Genomic DNA, 23,103 nt, shown 5'->3' on the forward strand with positions numbered 1-23,103 from the left:
TTAGAGATGAACTATTTATCTATCCAGCTATTGAGAAAGAAGTTTGAGAGAAATCTCTATTCCAAAATTTCCACAATAAGATTTCTTCTAGCTTCTAGGCTCCTAAAGAGACAAGATTTCAATGGGGAATTGTCCAAACTTGGTTGACAAAGAGATTCTTAGTGTTGGAAACCATAAAAGTCTTTGGAAGGGAGAAGCTATTGATGGAGAAGTTTGAGAGAAATCTATTCTAAATTTTTCGACACAATAAGATTTCTCTTAGGCTTCTAAAGAGATGAGATTTCAATAAGAATTGCCAAAACTTCCTTGGTAAAAAGATTTCTAGTATAAGAAATGGTATAATTAAAATCTTGAAAATTAATTAGAGAGCCTTATTTTTGCTAGGCAAAGATGTTCGATAATTTCTTATCATAGTTTCCATCCTTCGGCCACGAAGTCTTTCAAGTACTTGATGATATATCCTTCCATGAGTCCAGGCTTTGAAAATTTTTATTCACATTCAACGTCTTGGTCTTAATTTTCATTGAAATTCATGTTGAGATAGTTTTCTTCCTCTGATCTCTCTTGGGCAAAAAACACGAAGGTTACAATTTAACTGTTCCTAAAGTCACTTATAATCGAGTAAACTTATCGTTCTATGCCTGCAACATTATATATTAATAATTACCTACCATTTAAATGTGTATCAAATATAAAAACATACTTACAAAAATAAAACAATCATTTTATGTGCATTGAAACACACACTACAAAAACCGCGCCGTTTTAAGTAGGCGACGAAAATTCGTCTAAAGATAAAACAACGTCATTTTGACTTACTGTTTTTCATAAACGGCACCATTTTTTTCGATACTTTTAATGTGCGACGAAATGAATTTTCTATCACATTTTAGCGACGAAGTTTTTCGTGTCTTATGTAGAAACTTAAATACATTTTGTCGCATATTTTGCAATGTAAATAAGTTTTTGCGACGAAAAAAATAGTCTGATTTATTGTAGCGACGAGGTAACCCAATCGTGTGGTGGGAGTAGCTGAAGCAGTGCAAAACAACCAAAAATGAAAGACAATCCTTCATATATATTTTCAAATGCCATCAAGAGTGCATCAAGCACCACTCCACATGTAATGCTTTTATAACTACCAAAAATTTTCAATAATACAATAATTTAATTGAGTAATTCTCTTCCTACTTGACTAAATGTTTAAATAGTATTATTTTAGTTTTTATTTTTGACTATGTATATGACAATTTTAATCCATTTATTTTCATTTTATCTTTCGCATGACGCTTTGTTCATTAAATATTAAAAGATTTCTATTTATATAAATTTAATAAAGGAACAACGGTTACATAAACTAAGATTTTGAAAGTAAAATGACCAAAATAAAAAGAAGTAGAATCAAAAAAGAGTATTTAAACTTTGAATGATCATCAACTACATAACCCCACCACCAATACTTTCCAACCACTTTTCATTTAACATACTACTCAACAAACATGGAAAAAAAAACTTCAATTTAATTTGACTCTAAGCATCTTCTTGCTGTATAACTTTATTCTTCCCATTCACATAAATTATGATTAGTTACAAAGATTACCATGTATAGAACAATAGTTGAGTTAAATTTGGGAGGATGAAAGAAAAAGATCAAATTTTTTTTTCTTCTCTAAAAAATGAGAAAGGGTCAAAGGGGTGGGAGAGGTCCACCTAATCCGCAGGCTAGGCTGTTTGATATCTCGTGTTTGTTTGTGCCCGCAGTTGAAATTCCAATCCAAGTGATTGAGATTTCAGCAAGAAAAATAAATAAACGAGCCCCTCGAATCTTGGTCCTGCACCAACGGCACTCAGTGGCCGTCCCTTCGCCATTTCTCTCTCGGGATAGAATTTCGGATCACCGCATGACTCGTTCCTTCTCCCTCTTCAACTTTTTCTAACCGCTTTCGCCTCCTCATTCCTTTTTCTTCTCACGAAGGTTATAGGGTTCTTCTTCTCTCTCGATTCTTCTGCTTCCCTTTTCCCCTTTCTGGGTTTTGCTTCTTTGACCTGCCCCTCTTTACCCCCTTTTTCGTTTTTCCCGTCTTTGTCAGACAGATTCTTCTTTTTCCCCAATTGGGTTTTTGGGGTTTTGGGGGTTTTCACTTGTTCTTTAGCTTTTTGGCTGAATTTGTACTGGTGGGTTCTGGGTGTGTCTGTTTTTTCTTCGCCCCCAATTTCTGTGTACCATTTGTAGTGGTACGATTCTGCCTCTGTTGATGGCCTGTTGTTGATGTCTCTGGACGTTGAAGCCGGTTCGAGTTCAAAAGGGATCATGGGGTTCGACGAGAAAGACAAAGATGGGAAAGAAGACGCTTCACCAAAAGACGTTTCACAGCCCAAAAAAGCTGAGGATGAAGAGGACCCGGATGCGCCTGCTGGGATGAGTAGGAAAATGAGCGAGAACTCCATCTGTGCAACTGAAGAGGAAGACGACGAAGATGGAAGGAAAATCGAATTGGGTCCTCAGTACACTTTGAAAGAACTCAACGAGAAGGACAAGGTACTTACTACGACTACTACTTTCACTACTCTCTCTAATCTCTCTCTCTCTCTCTCTCTCCCTTCAGTTTTTTGAGACCCTTGTGAGATTTCATTTCTAGGATGATGAAAGCCTGAGGAGGTGGAAGGAACAGCTTCTGGGGACTGTGGATTTTGAAGCCGTTGGAGGTAGTAGTTCATTTTGAATTTGTAGATTTTTGGTTGTTCTTGTTTGTTTTCTTACAGAAATTTGCACTGTTTTTGTTTTGTTTGTGTATGAAACTGTGAACTAGAAACTCTGGAACCGGATGTGAAGATTGTAAGCCTTGCAATAAAATCGTCGGGGCGGCCTGACATTGTTCTGCCAGTTCCAGAGAGTGGGAATCCCAAAGGCCTGTGGTTTACTTTGAAGGAAGGCAGCCGTTATAGCCTCAAGTTCACTTTTCAGGTCAGCAACAACATTGTTTCTGGCCTCAAATATACCAATACAGTGTGGAAAACTGGCGTCAAAGGTAAAAAAGAAATGAGAAATCTCTCTGTGTATACTCTGTTTTGCTCTGTTTTTTCTCTCTCTCTCTCTCATTAATGGTGTAGTACTGTTGTTTTTTTTTACTGTTACAGTTGACAGTACAAAAGAGATGATAGGAACCTTCAGCCCCCAGCCTGAACCTTATGATCATGAAATGCAGGAAGAAACAACCCCTTCTGGCATCTTCGCCAGGGGATCATATTCAGCCAGAAGCAAGGTCAGTTGTAAATATTTTAGCCTTTCATGTTTTCAGTTTTTAAAAATTTGGATTTAGATTTTGAAGTTGTTTTGAAAAGTCTAAGACAGGAGAATGCCCTCCCAAGGGCAGCCCACTTGGCAAGTACATGATGTCTCTGACTTAGAATCTTCTATTGAACTTAATATCAAAACTCTTGATGTCTTCATGATCCGGACCTTGGGGCGGGCATGGGTACCCTTAGACATAGGAGAGCAAAACTCCGAATCCTCATTCTAAAAAAAAGACAAAAAGTAGTGGTAAACAGTAAATTGAGGAATGAGGCTACATAATGTGAAACCGTACTACCATCTTGAAAACCCATGAAAGTTGGGTAATCCACGTGGGATGATAAACTTACCTAACATGATTCTCAGTGAATTTGTAGAAATTTAGATCGAGTACTAGACTATGAAGAATCAGACAGGATATTAAATATTGAATTTGAAAGCTTTTATTAATTTCCTTTATGGAAACCAATTAAAAGCTCTCAATTTCAACTGCACCTGCTCATTTATGGCTTCCATCACATGGCTTCACTGGCTGTTTATCTGAGAGCTCTCTTTCACATTAAAGAGAGAGCAGCAGCTTTTTTTTTTTTTTTTTTTCCATTTTTCATGGCCATGCTTATGCAATAAGTAACAACTTGCCAATTTCCTTTTATCCTGCCTTGTTTTGAAAGACATGTTTTGTTTCACATGAATCATGAATCAATGTCTGTAATCTTGTCTGCCTTTTTTCTTTGTTGTTTTTTTTTTTTTTGGTTGGCTCAGTTTGTTGATGATGATAACAAGTGCTACTTGGAGATCAATTACACATTTGATATCAGGAAAGACTGGAAGGAGGACCAGCCTGCTCAATAATATGATCGTCTTCTCGAATATGATTGTTTGATGGTCGATTCGTCCCCGAACCCGCCACTGCTCGGGTTTAAGATGTTTGATTTTGCTGCTGTTCTTATTTGTTCTTCTTAATCTTCTCAAGGTTGATGTTTCTTTTTTTTTTTTTTTTCTTTTTTGACAATGAGGATGAAGGATGAAGGATGTTTTTGAACTAACAATAGAAAAAGAAAAAACAGAGAAATGGGTTAGATTTGTACTGTCAATAAAAAGGCTCAGCTTGGTTTTTTTGTTGGTTAAATGTTAAAACCAGCCTTCTCTCTTTCCTTCTCTTTATGATCTCTCTTATTACTTCATAAATTCGCTCTTCTTTTCTTTAGTAATGTTTTGTTTTCAAATTCCTTTTTTTTTTTTTTTCATAGAAATAAGTGTAGTTGATAGTGTTCGAACCTTATTAATGGTTTTGTTTATTAAAAAAAATAATTTTATTAAACTTAAAATTGCATACTCAAATTAATAAAAATAAACCAACATTTTCAGGTCACCAAAATGTCAAATATTCGAACTAATAATATCTTTTTTTTTTCTATAAACAGTTTGGAAGAAACACTTAATAGATTGTTAAAAAAATTGCTTTTTAAAGTAATTACACCTTTGAAGTATGAACAATTGCTTTTTAAAGTAATTACATCTTTGAAGTATGAAGTAAGAAAATAAGGAAATAACAAAGAACCGAACAAATTATTATTAAGAAAAACTTCTAAGAAAATGCAACCAAGTGCATAATCAAAAGCAATTTTTATAAAATTACTTTTTAATCTTAAATAATTAAAAGTATCTCAAGCTCATTAAAGTCTCCCAATACAATAATACAACAATTCAATTTCTGTGTAGTTTCATTTCTATAATTTCAATTTAGTCATTGAATCTTAGTACGTAACAGTTTAACCTCTATAGTTTAAAAAATTAAATAATTTAAACCCTATTATATAACAATTTAGCACATTTGGTCCCTTATCAAGTCTAACTACTTGTATAGAAAATTCTATTAAATATTAATAATATATTTGATGGTCGAACTAAAATTTAAACTGAAAGTATGAGGATAAAGTAAAAGAAAAACAATATAAGATTTGTAGTATCAATAGACAAACATGATCATGGGAATAAAAATTTTGAATTTAGATTAAGAAATTAGCTAATTTATACCGACACATGAACATGCACCACTTTTAATTATTAAAAGGTGTTTTTCAAAATCCACAAAATTGGATTAGGGATATGATTTCTCCCCCTTCGTTTATGCAATCAATCGTGGACAATTATAAAAATAAAAACCATACTTTAAGGTAAGTTATTTCTTAAAGGAAAAAAAAAAAAGCAACATGGGTCAGTTTGGTCATCGATGTTTCGCAATTATTAATTTTACCTTTGATGTATTAAAATTTATCAATTAGATTCGACGCAATTTTTTTTAAAAGTATTTGCTAATGTAGGTTTTTTTTTCAAGATACTATTGACAAAAAGTTTTTTTTTTAATAAAATTATTATTTTATTAACATACGTAACTCAACCTCTCAGTGATACGTGTCCAAATATGTTAATAAAATAATAATTTAATCACATGATAATTTTATCTTAACAATTTTCTTTTAAGAAACGATTTAATTGAAAATTGTTAACCAGCTGAAACAAATTTGAGAATTTTAAAAGGTCAAAAGATAAATTGAAAAAAATATATATTAAAGATTAAGCTTCGTATATTAAAAAAAAAATCAAACTAATGTGTTAGGGTGTTTTTTGTTTAATGATGGTATCTTGGCATGTGATGATTATGCGATGGGTTTTGTGGAATTTTTTTATTTATTTTTATTTTCAAAAAGTTATCCGATAAAGTTTGTCATTTTTAATGGATTGAGTTAATTTCTAGCCAGATTATATATTTAAATATAATTTTAGCAAAATAAAATAAAACCTATCCGATCAAAATAAGACGGTAGAAAAATAACGAAAATATTAAATTTTTTGTTCAACAAAATCAAGTATAAATTTTGAAAAAAAAATTTGAAATAATTTGTTCTATTGATGATGCAAAAATTTTGTTACACACTCTCTATATCTATTTTTTTTAGACCATTTTGTTACTTACAATAATATTTTTAAATTTATATTTATACAACATTTAGGTCTTATGATTCGATATTAATTAACAAACTCTTTTATTCCTTAAATCTGCTTTAAAAACGTTAACATGAACTTAATTCAACAAGTTATAAATTTAAATCTTTATAGCTCAATTTAATTTTATTTTTTAAATACTAAATTTAGTTTTTAATATTTAAAAAATATATATTTATATAACAACTACTTATTTAAACCTTTTATCTCTAATTAATTTATTTAAGTCATATTTTCTTTAACGATTTCAAATCAATCCATATTATTAATAAATATGAAATAATAAAAAATATATACTATTATTGCTTTTATTTTAGTTTTTAAATAACTTTTATTTTAGTCTTCCTCCTTCCAAAATTGATATTGTTTTAGCAAAAGTTTTTAAAGACATTAATGGCATAAAATAACTATAATACTAATAAAGTAAAAGTTTATGTATCAAAACAGGTATATTTACTTGTTAATGCGTTAAATAATAAGCTAAACAGTAAAAAGCCCCTAATTTTTAAGGTAATTTCCATGTGGTTCTTTATCTTTTAAAAATCTTAATTTGGTCCTATTGTACTAAAATTTTGGGGAAAAAAATATTTTTCTTCTAAACTTGGCAAGTGATAGCACACTTTGTGAGCTACATTTCATGAGATTTATATTGAAATTATTTGTTAGTTTTCGTTTCTTCATGACAAATTTAAGCACATAAGATATATTTTGCAGGAATAAAGCATCAAGAAGAAACGAGACATATTTGGATCAAAATGAGAGAAAAATCGAAATCAAAGTGACCAAGATAGAATAACAACAAGATTTGGAGCTAAAAATCAGGGGAGATAGCGCCACGGCACTAGCCTAGAGCGTCGCGGCGCTCTAGAGTTTAAATTTCGCGTTTGTGAATAGTGTAGCGCCATGGCCCTGTATATAGCGCTACGGTCCTGCCGTGACAACTTTTTATAAAAATAGGGTTGTGCAGCCGTCGAAAGGGGGAGTTTGGAAGAGGTTTTATGACAGTTTGCCTTTTTGGCCAAATTGGAGGGCAAGGAGACCATTGGAAAGCTTAGAAAAGTGATTTTCAAGGCTCGGGATCGTGGAGGTCGCTTCGAGGACTGACGATTGACACGCCGAACATAGTTTCTTCTCCTTTCCCTTGATTTTTCTAGTTTTGTTATGGACTTCTCATTGTGATTTTATTGAATATGAGAAGCTAAACCTCTTATCTTAGGGATTGATGTAGCCATTGAATTTTATGCATTGATTGTTTAGTTTTCTTGATTGAATGTTTATGAATGTTCTATTTATGCTTCTCTACGCTTCATGCCTTGAATCTACTGGCCATAGATTGATTGATTTTAGACTTGAAATCTTACGCTCGGGAGAGATGGTTTAGAGTTAGAACTGGGATGCATAACTAAAGGGGTTTTAAGATCGAGAGATTTAGAAGTTCTTTAGAGGTCGTTAAAATACTTGTTCAATAAAGCCTTTACTTGTTATAGAAACTAGATAGGGATATTGGTTTCATAATTGGTAAGGAGAATTAACTTGAGCTCGGGAGAGGCAGTTGAGATTTGAGAGTTCTTGGCCTGTAGAATTAGTAATTCGTTCAATCTTGATTAATTAAGTAGTTGGTTCATAAATCCAATAGGTGAAATCAATTCCCTAAGACCTTTCTCCTCATTGTTTTTATCTTTGTTATTGCTTGTTTATTTCCTTTGATTATATTCTCTAATTTGATTTTGATTCTCTAAATAAAATTGAGCGATTGTATATGTGGTACTAGAGTGATCTAGAAACCCAATCTAGAGGACGATATCGGTATTTGACTTACCACTTTATTAAAGTTTGACCCGTACACTTGCGGTAAGCAATTTCTGCTACAGCAAGATCAGTTCTTACTATAAACTTTCAATTTCATCAAATTGTACCATTTGATAAGTGTTGCTAATTCTACCACTAACTTTAACAAAATCCTGAACAACATTTTCGGGCTCCTATATACCAATGAGATTTAGTGAAACTTAGGGAGGTTATACCTGGCGAAGCAAATGTGGAGTGGTTTTGAGTGTTCCCATTAGTAGTCACAGAGCAGCTGCCAACTGATAGGTGGACTTGGCACCATACTAAGAATGATTTTTATTGAGTCAAAAGTGGGTACAAAGTAGCTATGAGAGATAAATTACTTTCACTTTCAACTAGTGATAAAGAAGCTTGGTGGAACAAATTCTCATGCCTCTAAAAATTAAAGTGTTCATGTGGAAAGTATGTATGAACAACAATCCAGTCATGGCAAATCTAAGAAGTAAGGGTTTGGATGTTTTACATGTGTGCCCCGTGTGTTTGAAGAAAGTCAAATCGATGCCAAGCAAATTTGGAATATTGTGTGTAGGGGTAGAGCAAAATCTCAATGATTTTTTCATTTTTTGATCCCTGGTCTGTTTGGATGAATCAGTTTTCTACCTCAGAGTTAACACTCGTCACTGTAATCTATTGGACCATTTGGAAGGATAGAAATTTCATGAATAACATAAGGGCAATCTCGGATCTATTTGTGAAGGCTTCTTGGATTATTGATTATGTAGAAATTCTCTTCACAAAGCCATAAGAAGTCAAAAGATGTTAATATTGATTTAATAATGTATTTTTTTAATGCTGCTGTTTATCATTTTGCTTGGACCTCTCTTACTTGTTATCTTGTATGGCCCATTATTCTTCTTGGTTAACCCAACCCATCTAAAGTTCTAGGTCTTGGTTTTGGAACACTTATATAAGCATCCTTATCCCTTTTTCGTAGAGGAGAGAAAAACCCGAAGAAGAAGAGAGATAGAGGAGAGCCACCACCTTGAGAGAGAGTTCAAGCCTTCACCTCCAACCCGCTGGAGTGGTTGTGCAATCGTAAGGTTCTTTGGCGATTTTGTTCAAATCCGGGTTTGGATTCAACGTAGATCTAAGCGTTGAGGTTGTATCTTTCTATCTTGGTTGGTTCTTACCTATCCTTGAAGAGATTTACATGTATTTGAGATTGCTTCTCAAATCTCTTCTTGAGTAGAAGGTTTAGATCTTGACTCTCTGTTTTAGATTTTTCAATTATGTTTTGGTGTATATGCCTATTGTGTATTTGTATTTCGGTCTTTGTAGTTAATAATAAAGACTCGCAGGGATATTATCTTTGCAAAGCAGATGTAGGTTCTATTTTAGGACTGAACCACTGTAATTCTTGTGTCAATTCTCTATTCTACATTACTGTTAGTCTCTAGAAATTATGTAGAGAATAATTATCACATTGGCCTCTTAGTTTGCATGTGTAAATACTATTTTAGGCTATAGAGAAGTCATTAAACAAGAAAATTGATTCTGGAATTTATGTAAAATTGTAACAAAAGAGAAAAAGGATTCTTTAATTCGTTCCAATTTGTGGGTGCCTCCTCCCCGTGGGCTATGGTAAAAATCAACACGAATGTTGCTTTTGCAAATCGCATAATGGGGTATTGGTGTTTTGCTCTGAAATGAGAATTCAAAAATTGTCCCGGCAATGGTGGATATTCACACGGTAGAGTGTCCTTTAGTGGGCGAAAATTTTGACGATTCATGAGGTATTGAGATTGGCTCTGCGTCTAGGGTTGAGAAAGGTAGGGAGAAAACGTTGAATGATAGAGATACAATCGGTTACAGGATATGAAAACTCTCTCTTGATCATTTTTTGAAATTTCTTTTAATCAGTCAAAGCGAGCATAACTAAGCGGTAATTTTGACAACTGACCATCAATTTTCTATAGCCTTGATGGCAATTTAATTGTTTTTTAATGAAGTTTATTCTAAAAAGTGCCAAAAAAAAAACTTAATAATTTAATAAAAATCAAGTTTTACACATAAAATTAGATTATCAACTATTAAATAACCATGCTTAGAGGAAATTGAGATTTTATACCTGGTAAAATTTCCAAAATATCCTTTTCTTTTTAAGCAAAATTCTCCACAATCTTGAGTTTTCTCATCTTAAAACTCACATTCTTTTTTATTTGGAGAATCACTTTTGATTCCCGAAAACAAGAAGTTTTTTACCTATCGATAATTTTCTACAATATATATAATACGTAAGAAATGGCTCCTCCAACGATGAAAATCGAATTTGCATAATCTCGGTCAAAAATTGCATAAATGCTGAGACTTGTGCAATTTCGATTTTTTTGAGGTTGGGATTATATCTAAAATGCCTTCTTCCTTGCTACCAAAAATCGTCAAAATTGCTTTTAAGAAATTGAATTTAGGGTGTGTATTTTTCTTCTATGCGGATAACAACGACACCTGCTCCTCAACTTCTTCTTTTCAATCGAAAATTTGGTTCAATCTTTTCTTCTCATATCTTCTTCATGGATTTTCTCTTTCACCGTGTAGATTTCAAATATTATATGAAGTGTCGGTCCGAATGGAAGGGGTTAGGGTGCGGATTATGCTGGTTTAGTTATGAGATGATTTTTTTTTGTGGATTCTAAGGGGAGACTATTTTTGTAATTTTACAAGAGCAAACAATAAAAATTGGTCAAAAATTAAAATAAAGGATCACAAATAAGGGTTTTCTTTTTTCTTTTTTTTTTTTATAAAAGGGTAAAAAATACGAATGAATAATAAAATAGGGTTAAAACCTTAATTTTTCTATACTTAACTAGCCAAAGCAAGCCTAGCTTTAGTCTACATCATCCTTTCTTTTTTTCTAATTTTTTAATTTATTTATAAAGTTTGCCTACATCCTATTAATTTCATACTATATTTCATTTGACAGTTTATGATAACATTTTTTTTCAATAAATTTTCAAATGAAAACTTTGTAAAAAATTGCAACAATTTTTAAATAAATTGCAACACTTTATATAAATACAAGTCTAATATTAGTATCATTAAATTATTGTTTATCAAGCGAGAATCTTGAAAACTTAAAAAAGCAAATCAAAAGCAACTTGAAAAATTAGAGCATTCTTTATTAGATTAGACTTTAGAGAACCGAGTACCCTCTACTCTGAGTACCCATTGTTATTGGTTCCGCTCTCTTCTGATTACCAGATTCCAGTTCCAAGACCATTGAACTTCCTTCCGCTTCAAGTTCCTCCGAAATTCTGAATTTGATCGACCTCCACCGCCTTACAAGTTACTACCAATTCAGCCCGGTTCCTCTCAAGATCATGAATCGCGGTCGCCCTGGATATGGAAGACCCCATCCCAATAGCAGAGGACGATCTTTTCGCTCCGCCGATAATTATTCCTATCGTCCCCGCCATGTAACTTTCCTTAATCTCCTCAATGTTTACTCACTTTCGCGTATTCCCTGTTCTCTGATCTTTCTTTTGTTTATTTATTCCTGCCCATCAATTTGACTGTTCGGATTCTATTTCAGTAGAGGAGGGATTTGAATGGATTACCCATTTGTGTTTTTGTGTTGCCGTGTGCCACTGGTGGATTACAATAATGGCACTAGGAAGATTAATGGGTTACTTGTTTATCTCTGGAATTTTGAAATTTGAAGTTTGTTTGTAAATAAATGAAAATGTAGTGAATGACGAAGGTGCTGGAGTTTAGATTTTTACTCTCACGCTCACTTCTATTCTGTTCTTTTCACATTCTAACACAAAATTCAGGCTGGAGGTGAGGGGCCTTCTCTTGATGGTTCTTCTAACCCTAGCAGTGGTGATTTCCGAGGCAGAAGTTCTCAACAGATGCCGTCAAGGAATTTTAGGAAGAATTATGGGCAGAATCAGGCCTTGAGTTCTGAACAGTGGCAATGGCGGCCTTTAAATAGTGGGAAAGATGCTTCTCCTTCTCCTGGCGCTGTGGATCTTCAGCAGGAACATAGTTCAGCTGATGGTGCAGGCAATGCCTCTGAACAATTGTTGGCATCTACGGAATCAAATTCTAATAGCAACGAACTCTCACCGTCATCTGCTCTAAATGTCTCTAAAGATTTGCATTCTGCTGTAGAAAGAATTCAGATTCGAGAACCTACAACAGAAGGGGAAAGTTGCAGTAGTTTATTGCCTTATGATAATTGTAACAGATTAGCTGCTGTTGACCAGGAACTCAAGGTTCAAGTTCCCTTGGAATCCTGTGCTAAAGAAGAGAGTTCCTCCATAAAATCAAAGGAAAATAATGTTTCTAACTGTAAGGGTTCTGAGGACAACAATAAGCCTTCAGTGAACCTTGATCCTTTTGATATTTGCCCCCCAAAGTCTGGACGTATTACGCTGAATCCTTCTTTATTAGCTACGAACAAAGAAAAGAGGAACGAGACGAAGCGCACAACGGAGGGAAACTGTGGAGTTGTGTTGAGACCAGGCATGGTTCTTCTGAAGAGTGGAATTTCCCTCAGGGATCAGGTATACATTAATTTTCACTCTCTTAGACTTACATACATAAATGAATAATGTATATCAAAATCTTGTTATTGTAGAATAGCTCGAACATAACTGAACCAGTTCTTGAGTTAAATGTGTTTCCATATATACATAATGAGGGAACGCTCACCTTCCCAGGACCGGGAAGTGCTTTATCATCAAGCAGTAAATGGATTTTATTAAGTTGGGTTGTAGTTTTCTTTCACTATGGTCTGTGATTTGCGTTGAGTCTAGGATCATCATGCAGATGTTGGATGGTTTTGTTTCTGTTGTTTGATTGGCATCACACTATTTTTTCTGGCTCTGTTGGTAGTATTTTCAAACTCTCTAAGACCTGCTTTATTATTTTCTATCTTTATTATGCTCGCAGGTGCAGATAGTAAAAAGATGTCGGAACCTTGGTCTAGGCGCTGGAGGTTTTTACCAACCCGGTTACCGCGAAGGAGGAAAATTACACTTGAAGATGATGTGCCTTGGTAAAAATTGGGATCCTGACACTAGTACTTATGGGGATGTCCGTCCATTTGATGATACAAAACCACCACGCATTCCAGTTGAATTTCACCAATTGGTTGAGAAGGCAATCAAAGATTCTTATGCCATTATGGGAAAAGATTCAACAGCCAAAACTCCTGAACGTGTACTTCCATGGATGGAACCGAACATCTGTATCGTAAACTTTTACTCGCAAAATGGGCGATTGGGTCTTCATCAGGTCTGCATATAACTCCTCTGCTCTTCATTGCTCTTCATTTGCATACTTTTTCCATGACAATCTCTTTACATCCCATACAATGACCCTTTGACATTGAGTTATTTTAATATACTCCCATTACATTAGGATCGAGATGAAAGTCGAGAAAGTCTCGAAAAGGGGTTGCCTGTTGTTTCCTTCTCCATTGGCGACTCTGCAGAATTCCTATATGGTGATCGAAGTGACATCGATCAGGCGGAGAAAGTCACTCTGAAATCGGGAGATATTTTGATATTTGGTGGAAAATCAAGACATGTTTTTCATGGGGTGACTGAAATTCATCCAAACACTGCTCCGAAAGCACTTTTAGAAGAAACAAATCTTCGTTCGGGTCGCCTGAATCTTACTTTCCGTCAATACTGAAAAACAGTCTTCTGCTTAGCAAAGGAGATATCCATGAACCGACGCTGTTAAGGTGGGGATTTTAACCCTCGAACTTTTATATATATAGACGTTGGGGATTTGAACCTCCGAACTTTTATATATATAGGCTTTGGACCAATACAAATGTTTTAGTTGTGGTATGATCATCTAATCTTGAGACATGCTAGAGTATGTTTAAATGCTGAGTTTTGTAATTACTTGTAAATACCCTGAACAGCCTGGGTAAATACTACTCTCTGTGTGGAGAGCCCAATATTTTTGAATTGTAATCTCTGATATCCTAAACTAGTTAAATAATATAAAAGTAGCCTGAATTATAGCTTAGCTTCAATTATGATCCCAATGTTATAAAAGTTGTAATTTTATAGGCTGTCTAAAAAAAACTAGATCTCTTTTTAAGCTTAAGCCTTAATTTTCGATGAAAAATTAAATAAAGAAAAGTAATAGTGATATATGTTTTTTTTGGAGAAGTTAACAAATTATTTTTTTCTAACACAATTTGAAAGTCCAACTCTCTATCTCGAATTAGGAAAGTTATCACATGCTAGAAATAGAACACATATGTAAATAGGATAAAGATAAAGTTTAAAACATAAGGGCATTTTGGCAAATTTGGAGTTTGAAAGGAGCCGTATGTAAAAAGTAAATAAATAAATAAAATGTTAAAATACTATTTTGGTCCTCCTCGATTTATTTTAGTCCATGTAAGAAGGGGTACCATTTTGGTCCCTTCATTTTATTTTTAATATCTTATTTCTATCCTAATTTCAACATGACACTATATTCAATATATTTATTGGGTGTAACTTTGACTTTATATTAAATGATTTTCATGTGTAGAAATTATGTTAAAATTTTACAAATAAAAACTAAAAATGATAATGTTTTAAATGTACCATAACTATAACCAATATTTTGAAAGTACAGAAATTAAATTATAAGTTAGAAGTATATTGGCCAAAGCGAGCATAGCTTAACGGTAATTGGCATATAATAGTTTCAACCACGAGATTGTAAGTTCGAATCTCCCGTCCCAACTCGTTGTATTAAAAAAAATTAGAAGTATATTAATACGGGACGAAAATATTATTAAAAAAAATGGTAGGGAAGAAGCATTAAGCCCAATTACCTAAAATTTGGATCCATCTCTTCATCTTCAGCGCCCAACCTTACTTTCCAACGCAAAAACGCTCTGAAGATCAAGAGAACAGTGGCCGCGCAAAACCGGCGAGGACAAATTTGGAAAGCTGATCTTCTGAAGCATAATCGATTCAATACTTGGAAGAATCGAGCTTCTCATCGGTAACTTCGAGTAATCAAGCATTTCCAAGGAGAGCCATCGCCGCTGGAGTTCCGGAACCACCTCCCCTTCGTACTCTCCTTCTTGACTCTCTGTTTCCCCGCTTCACTTGCTGGAACTATAAGTTTGAAGTTATTGCCGGCTCTCGTGGAAGGTATGGCACCGCTGCTTACTAATAATGAATTATGGTTTGATTTATTTCATTGGAAATAGTTCAATTATTGATTCGGGCAAGAAAATTGGGGAAAAACTTGAAATGATTGTTTTGAATTGTTAATTGTTCCTTTTTTTTTCCCACTACTTTTCTCGGCTACCAAACAGCTGCTGCACTCCTTATTATTCCACATTCGAGCTATTCTTTTACGTGTTTCATGTGTTCTTGCGGCTTCGATTTCAGCTTGTTTTCTTGCTGAAATGACCATATGTCAATCTAGGGTTGATATGCAACTAGAAATTTTGGGAATTCTTGGTTCAGTTATGCAGCATGAATTTGATATGTCTGATTAAACTTGGGCTATTTGGTTGAAGTTATATATATTCGCGTCATTACTAAATTTGCCCAATTGCCAGACAAATTGAAAAGAGTAATATAATGGGATCAAAGAGACGAGATGATAATGCTGTAGATGAGGAAGAGTTAGCTCCAGAAATAAAGAGGCAGAAATTACTTGGGGAATTCTCACCTTCTTCTCCTCCACCGGCCTCAGAGAACCCTCGGCTTCCTGGTTTTAACTATGGTGATGATGATGAAGAAGAAGATTACAAATTTAAACAAAATGGAAGCAGAAATGGTGGAGATGGAGGGGACGACAATGACGATGAGGAAGATGATGAATACGATGATGATGCCAATCACGTAAAGCGAAGCCGTGATGTTGAAGTTCGAAAAGATTGTCCTTATCTCGATACTGTAAACCGTCAGGTGGGTTGCTTGTTTCTTATATGTACATTGATTATGCATTTCTGCATCTCGGTGTTAAGGCCATTTGTTTTTGTAATGAGTTCGTTACCTGCTGCTTACTATTTAGTAAGCTTTATTTCCTTCTTGTCAATTCATATTTGTTAATGCTTCGCAGGTTTTGGATTTTGATTTTGAGAAGTTTTGCTCTGTCTCTCTGTCAAATCTGAATGTTTATGCCTGCCTGGTATGCGGCAAGTACTATCAAGGGAGAGGGAAGAAATCTCATGCTTACACTCACAGTCTCGAAGCAGGACACCATGTGTATATCAACCTTCGGACGGAGAAAGTTTACTGCCTTCCTGATGGCTATGAGATTAACGACCCCTCATTAGATGATATTCGCTATGTCTTGAATCCAAGGTGTTTGCTTATACTCGATCCATTATTTGATTAGAACTTTTTTCTAGTCACTGTGGCACACTATTGGCGCATGGTACAATAATTTTACTGTCTCCAATGCTAAATTTATACTAGTGCCACAACAACACCCAAAAAAACGACAAAAAGAAAAAAGAAAAAGATAATCCTTAAGTTCTAAATTCAACACCTTTAATGTTGTTTTTAGCTAGCTGACTGCTTCTTAGTAACATTTATATTACTAAAACATTGAGAGCTCAATTTTATAAATGTTTCTTGCACTTCATCATCTTTGGTGAAATAGGGATGTGAAATATCATCATGGATCCTTAGATCAAGAAATCACGCCAATACCAAAATGATGTGGGACAATGGTAATACATTTCTGGGATTAGTTTAAGAATTTTTAGAGAGATTTAGGAGTGCTCATGACTGTTGAAACCACATCCGGTGTATATTTAATGGAAAAATGCAACATTAAAATTACAAACAAAATAGGAGGATAGTTGTAGAATTTCCTACTGGACCTTAGTGTTCTACCTAGGGGATATTTCTTTAAAAACTTCTTAAAATTATATTTCAGTTTTAGAGAAAAATTAATCATAGTTAAATAAGAATACTCCAAATTCATCTAAGATACTTATTAGACCTAAACATAGATAATTACAATTAGGATTTAAGAAACTAAAGATTCGTATAAATGAGACTTGTTAATAAAAAATATCTTCAAAATTTATCAGAATATGAAACATAAAATACAAATATTAATACTAATAATATAATAAATTATAGCGCTTGGCTATGGATAGTAATCATACTATCTTTAATGAAATGTGTTTTGATGATTCTTTTGGCACCATGGTGCAGGTTTACCAAAGAGCAGGTAGAGCTGCTTGACAAGAACAAGCAATGGTCTAGGGCACTTGATGGATCTGATTATCTTCCTGGAATGGTAATTGATACTCCTTTATGATTATAGCCTCCTCATGATTATAATGATTGGAAGGCATTTCTCGTGTAGCCCCTTGGGCGGGGTTTCCCTCTACCCGGCCCCTAGGTTGTCTCCCTCTTGTCATAATTCATACTTTCCCATTTCTCTTTAAAAAAAAATTGTGGGTTGTCTTTTTTGTTAGATTGGTGAAGGCCTGAAATTTGGGTTTTGTTAAACAGGTGGGGCTTAACAACATTAAGGAAACAGATTTTGTAAATGTGACAATTCAATCCTTAATGAGGGTTACTCCACTCAGGAACTTCTTCCTAATACCCGAGAACTATCAGCACTGCAAATCTCCACTTGTCCACCGGTTTGGTGAACTCACACGTAAGATTTGGCATGCAAGGAACTTCAAAGGACAGGTTTGACTGTACTGTCAAGTCACTGACATTATTCTTCTCGGATGTGGTTGAGTTTTTATTTTTTAAATTCATTGATTTTTAATCCTTGAGGATTTATAGGTAAGTCCGCATGAATTTCTGCAAGCAGTTATGAAGGCTAGTAAAAAACGTTTCCGAATAGGTGCACAATCAGATCCTGTTGAATTCATGTCATGGTTTCTTAACACACTTCATTCAGAACTGCGAATGTCAAAGAAAAGTAGCAGTATAATCTACGAATGTTTCCAGGTTCTCTTCAATTTCCTGGAGTTATATCGTGAATTATGCTTTGTTGGTACTAGTAATAAGTGAAATTTATGTCAACTTATTTATTTATTTATTTGGATAGGGGGAATTGGAGGTTGTGAAAGAGATTCACTCAAAAGCTCTCACTGAGAAGAAAGAAAATGGTGACGATCAGGATGCTGGAAGTGAAGGAAGCAGCGTCATAATGGAAACTTCTAGAATGCCATTCTTAATGCTTGGATTGGATTTACCACCACCACCTCTTTTCAAAGATGTTATGGAGAAAAATATTATACCACAGGTAGGTGTCATTTTGTTGCTATTGTCTTCAGCGCAGTAGGATACTCATATAAATACTAGTTCCCAATATCTTTTGAAGATTTTCATTCAGTGCTTATTTCAATATTGGATATTTATTCTGGGGCATTTACAAACATTGACCCTACAACTGCTTTGACCATTGAGAGTAAGGGTAACCAAGATAGGGGAGGCTTTAGAAGAAAAGAACATGGAAAGAACCTGAGAAAGACTCGATAATTTGTTTTTTCCTTGTGCTTCGGCTTTCTGCTATTTGGAAAAAATGGTTGTGAATTTGAGTTGGAGAATTAAAGACCTTCTAATGGTTCTGTTTGGAGGCGCAATGGTTGTAAGAGCTCTCTTAAATTGTTGGTTGTTTTGATCGTTGCTGTTAAAGATTTGTGTCACTCCATAATAATTTAGTAATAGAAGACCATGAAGAAACAAAGGTTGTAACAAGATCCCAAAAGGTAATTCTATCTGAGTCACTTTCATGGAAGATCCTTCTATTTCTTTCATATCACACTCCCACACCAAAGGATGTTCACTTGGCCTTAAAAAATTGTACCAACCATGAGCTGTACAAATGCATTCGAAGGTTTGTTAGGGAATACCTAGCTAAGATTGAACGTGTCAAGCAAATCATTCCCCAACAAGCAGCCACAAAAGGGCCGTATAGGAAAAGATGAGTTGTCTTATCCATTCTTTCTGCACAGGATGCACCAATTTGGAGAGAAATTCATCGTGGGCATCAATTTCTGAATCCTGAAGCACGTCTTAAGCCTCTCCTTAGGAAAGATCCAGAAGAAAACCTGGGAAGTTTCAGCTGCCAAGTAGCATTTCCAATGTTAGGAGGCATCAACACCTGATGATTCATGAGCTTAGGCATACGGGATTCGACAGAGAAGACTCTACTGCTCTCAAGCGTCCAAAATTTTAGGTCTTCACAGTTGGTGAGAGCAAAATCAGCCAAAGTATTTGAGAGCACGGCCCATTTCTTCGGAGAGAGATCCCAACCTCTTCGATTTTCAGACCAACATTGAGCTATCACCAAATCTTTTGAGTTGGCCATCCTAAATAGTCTAGGAAAAGCATGAAGGAGAGAGTCATTTAGGAGCCATGGGTTCTTCCAAAAGCGCACCTTATCCCATTTCCCACCTTTTTGTTGTACCAATTGTCTGCTATGGCGCAACATTGGTGAATCTTAACCCATGGCCCTCTATAATTGTAAATTCCTTCAATAACCAGCCACCATTTATTGGGAAGAAGATTGTTTACTGGTTATTATTGTTCTCCAAAGAGCCGCCTTCTCCATTAAAAACCGCCATCCCCATTTAGCCAAGAGAGCGGTGTTTTTTTTTTGCAATCAAACTCCCCAAACCCACTCCTCACAAGCTAGTAGGCATAGAAATCACCTCCTGACTAATAGGGTTGGGGCCTCCTTTCTCCATACCACCTCTCCCAAAGAAATTTCTGATTAGCCTTTCCAGTCTATTGATGATTTATTTTGGACATTAAAGTTTGAGAGGATGTAGCGAGGATACTTGAGAGAGGAGTGATGTGGCTAGTGTTAATCTACCACCTCTACAAAGGAGATGTGCTTTCCATCTTGCTAATTTCCTTGCCACTTTCTCCTCGGGTTCCCGAAAAGCCAATTGGTTGTCTTTTTCTCCCAACGGCATACCTAGATAGGCTAAAGGCCTGGAGCCTACCTCACAACCCCATGAAGACGGATGCAGTACACAACACCTTCTCTTTTTAACATTCAGACCATCCACCAGACGTTTTGCCAAGTTGTTCAAACCTGAAATCACTTCTAAACAGCACACCATCTCTTTTAGGTTGGATAGAATTTCCCCATTGTCAGCTGAAAATACCAATGTGTCGTCCATAAATTGTAGATGACTCAATCTCTAAGTGTAGAGTGATTTGAGTGGGTTGTTGTATCTTGGAGGGAATAGACTTGGGAAGACTGATAGAAACCAAATAGCTAAAATAGATTGAAAGATAAAAGATAGAAGGCTAATCCCAAAATCATTCAAGGAACTTGGACCCTCCCCTCTTGAGATCACTCAAGCCTAAACCACACTACACAGTTGCATACTTTCATCTTTTCCCCCTTACTCTATTTATAACAACTCTCACTAACAATTTTCCTATCTAATTGCATATCATTACTATTCTACTAATAACCCTAAACACTCCTAAGGTCATTACTATCAATCTATCAAAAACCTGCAGCACCCGTGGTTGATAAATAAATACACATCGCAGAGGGCTTGAAGCTCCTTAAAGAGAGCCAGAGACCCACACCTCAACCTAATTGTTTACGTGTTTGTTCTCAATATTTACTTAAATTACGTTATTTGTAATTCCCTTCCCCTGCCAAGAGGCAATAACTTGAAGTGATTTAATTTCTAAATAATTTTTTATTTATTTATCTTCTAGGTTCCGCTCTTCAACATTTTGAAGAAATTTGATGGTGAAGCTATCACAGAAGTTGTCCGTCCACGTATAGCAAGGATGCGCTACCGTGTCACTCGATTGCCTCAGTATTTAATTCTTCATATGCGACGATTTACAAAGAACAACTTTTTCGTGGAGAAGAATCCCACACTAGGTAGTTATTTGATTGCGTTATATTTGTAAAAAGATTACAGCAGAGTGAAGCCTTCTTAATGTGTCATCTTGAGGTAATCTAATGATTGAAATTTTGGTTTCAGTGAACTTCCCTGTCAAGAATCTGGAATTGAAGGATTACATCCCCTTGCCAACACCTAAAGAGAATGAAAAATTGCGTTCAAAGTACGATTTGATTGCAAATATTGTCCATGACGGCAAACCCGACGAAGGGTGCTACAGGGTGTTTGTACAGAGGAAGTCAGAAGAATTATGGTAATTTTCCTTTCCCTTTTTGTAAATGGTGCCCAATGATCTAGAATTTGTCTGATCCATTGTAATCTAATGTCGAAATTACAGGTACGAGATGCAGGATCTTCATGTCTCAGAAACACTTCCTCAAATGGTTGCTCTCTCCGAGGCTTATATGCAGATATATGAACGGCAGCAATAGACAGGAAGTTCGATGTCCACATCTAACTGCATATTTAGTTGGTTTGTTCGTTCCCCCTCTAGAAGATATGTCCCTGTACTTGAACAGGAGAGATTGGAGAGAAGATGAGTTTTGAAATGGTGGGATATAAATGCAGCTTCCTGTTATGGAAAAGCAAACACTTTCACATATTTGAATCTAACTTCTTCGTTATTTGTAGAATCAATTGTCATTCTGGACAATGCTGCACACTCATTTCAGTAAAGCAGGTAAAAAATTTGTTCCCCAACTTACTTTTAAGTTTTATGTGACATATCATTGATATACTAGGACTGTAATTTTCATCAGTAGGAAATTAGGCTTGAAAAGTTTTCAATGCAGCCTGCAACTTTGGTTAACTTTGGATTGGAGGACTTGTATTTGCAGAGTTGTGACTGCGTTTCAAAAGCTTTGGTTCATGGCTGCATTTTTTACTCATAAGTGGTATGTGGATCCCAATGTCTCTCTTAGTATCGTTCAACCATACCATAATTTTGACTGTTGCATATTATATCAAACTTGTTTACTTTATATTAGGCAATTTGGATTATTGAGCTGATCACTTAGTTCGCCCCTCTTTAGTGTTTAATAAATTTGTGAATTCAATATATATATATATATCAAGATGTTAAAATACTTTTGATCCCTGTATTTCAATTTTGATTCATTTTAGTCCTTATACTTTTAAACTGTTCATTTTGATTCATGTACTTTCTTCTTTAGTTCATTTTCGTCTCTATACTTGGAAAATGTTCATTTTGGTCTTTATACTTTAAAAAAAATGACCATTTTGGTCCTTTCATTTTATTTTAAATCTCATTTTTTCTATCACAATTTCAACATCACATTATAATCAATATATTTCTTACAATGTAAACATTACTTTATACTAAATAGTTTCTTTTATGTGTAAAATGTGTGTTAAAATCTTACGAAAAGGGACCAAAATGATCCATTTTTAAAGTATAAGGATTTAAATGAATATTTTCAAGGTACAAGGACAAAAATGAACCAAAGTTAAAAATAACATTTTCAAAGTACAATGACTAAAATGAACCAAGGCTAAAAGTACAGGGATCAAAATAGTATTTTAACTTATATAAGGGTCTTTTAGACAAAATTAAAAGTATGTTAAATTATTAAATTTATTGGTATAATTTGGGCTTAGTTTCAATTTGCTGATTTTAAAAGTTTTTCACTTTAATTTCTATTGTTTCAGAAACTACATATATTATTTTTTAAAAAATCTTTTAATAAAAAATATGTATTTGATGGGTGACAACTTCATGTTTACCTAAACCATAAATTGAAACTTTAAAATTGTCAATTCGAGTCTATCTCTGATTAGAAAGTCATGAATGTAAATCCTCACCTCACCCCAGATGATTGTATTAAAAAAAATTGAAACTTAAAAATTAAATAATGGTAAATGACATTAATTTGGGAGGGAAAAAACGCTAAAGAAACAGGTGAAGAATGAATACACAATATTTACAATTACGAATTACAAAGAATTGAGAAAAACAAGACATGCATAGCAATTAGCAGTAACATGGCTGACCCACATTCAATGCCACTCTTTAATACAACTCCCAACTGCACAATTTCAGTCTATTAATTCCAATTCCACGCCCATTTTTCTCAATCCCATCCCAAATCGGAAAAAAAAA

General features: G+C 34.6%; 3 protein-coding genes across 7 annotated transcripts; all 3 read left to right on the forward strand.

Moving 5' to 3' along the window:
- Nucleotides 1-1,782: 1,782 nt before the first annotated feature.
- Nucleotides 1,783-4,421, forward strand: LOC111012529 (Immunoglobulin E-set superfamily protein). Its single transcript, XM_088122075.1, has 5 exons — nucleotides 1,783-2,539; nucleotides 2,640-2,706; nucleotides 2,811-3,029; nucleotides 3,139-3,263; nucleotides 4,055-4,421. The coding sequence occupies exons 1-5, from the start codon at nucleotides 2,270-2,272 to the stop codon at nucleotides 4,142-4,144; spliced, it is 771 nt and encodes a 256-aa protein (XP_087978201.1). The 5' UTR covers nucleotides 1,783-2,269; the 3' UTR covers nucleotides 4,145-4,421.
- A 6,822-nt stretch (nucleotides 4,422-11,243) lies between these two features.
- On the forward strand, nucleotides 11,244-14,138 carry LOC111012720 (DNA N(6)-methyladenine demethylase ALKBH1C). Its single transcript, XM_022286973.2, has 4 exons — nucleotides 11,244-11,559; nucleotides 11,917-12,651; nucleotides 13,040-13,384; nucleotides 13,511-14,138. Exons 1-4 carry the CDS (start codon nucleotides 11,464-11,466, stop codon nucleotides 13,784-13,786), a joined length of 1,452 nt encoding a protein of 483 aa, XP_022142665.1. The 5' UTR covers nucleotides 11,244-11,463; the 3' UTR covers nucleotides 13,787-14,138.
- A 796-nt stretch (nucleotides 14,139-14,934) lies between these two features.
- LOC111012606 (uncharacterized) lies at nucleotides 14,935-21,999 on the forward strand. 5 transcript variants are annotated; one of them, XR_002601603.2, is made up of 12 exons: nucleotides 14,935-15,261; nucleotides 15,678-16,029; nucleotides 16,184-16,428; nucleotides 17,293-17,377; nucleotides 17,596-17,781; nucleotides 17,881-18,048; nucleotides 18,149-18,346; nucleotides 20,791-20,962; nucleotides 21,066-21,237; nucleotides 21,322-21,534; nucleotides 21,615-21,663; nucleotides 21,776-21,999. XR_002601603.2 is itself a non-coding variant. In XM_022286811.2 (10 exons), exons 2-10 carry the CDS (start codon nucleotides 15,700-15,702, stop codon nucleotides 21,413-21,415), a joined length of 1,650 nt encoding a protein of 549 aa, XP_022142503.1. In that variant the 5' UTR covers nucleotides 14,935-15,261; nucleotides 15,678-15,699; the 3' UTR covers nucleotides 21,416-21,694. The 5 variants fall into 5 exon arrangements, 1 of the variants encoding a protein (XP_022142503.1); XR_002601604.2 differs by having other exon boundaries at nucleotides 21,821-21,999; XR_015789798.1 differs by having other exon boundaries at nucleotides 21,322-21,663.
- Nucleotides 22,000-23,103: the final 1,104 nt, after the last annotated feature.

The sequence above is a fragment of the Momordica charantia genome, assembly GCF_013281855.1.
Source record: "Momordica charantia cultivar OHB3-1 chromosome 3 unlocalized genomic scaffold, Mcharantia_2.0 BLBB01000003.1, whole genome shotgun sequence".
Taxonomy (NCBI): Eukaryota; Viridiplantae; Streptophyta; class Magnoliopsida; order Cucurbitales; family Cucurbitaceae; genus Momordica; species Momordica charantia.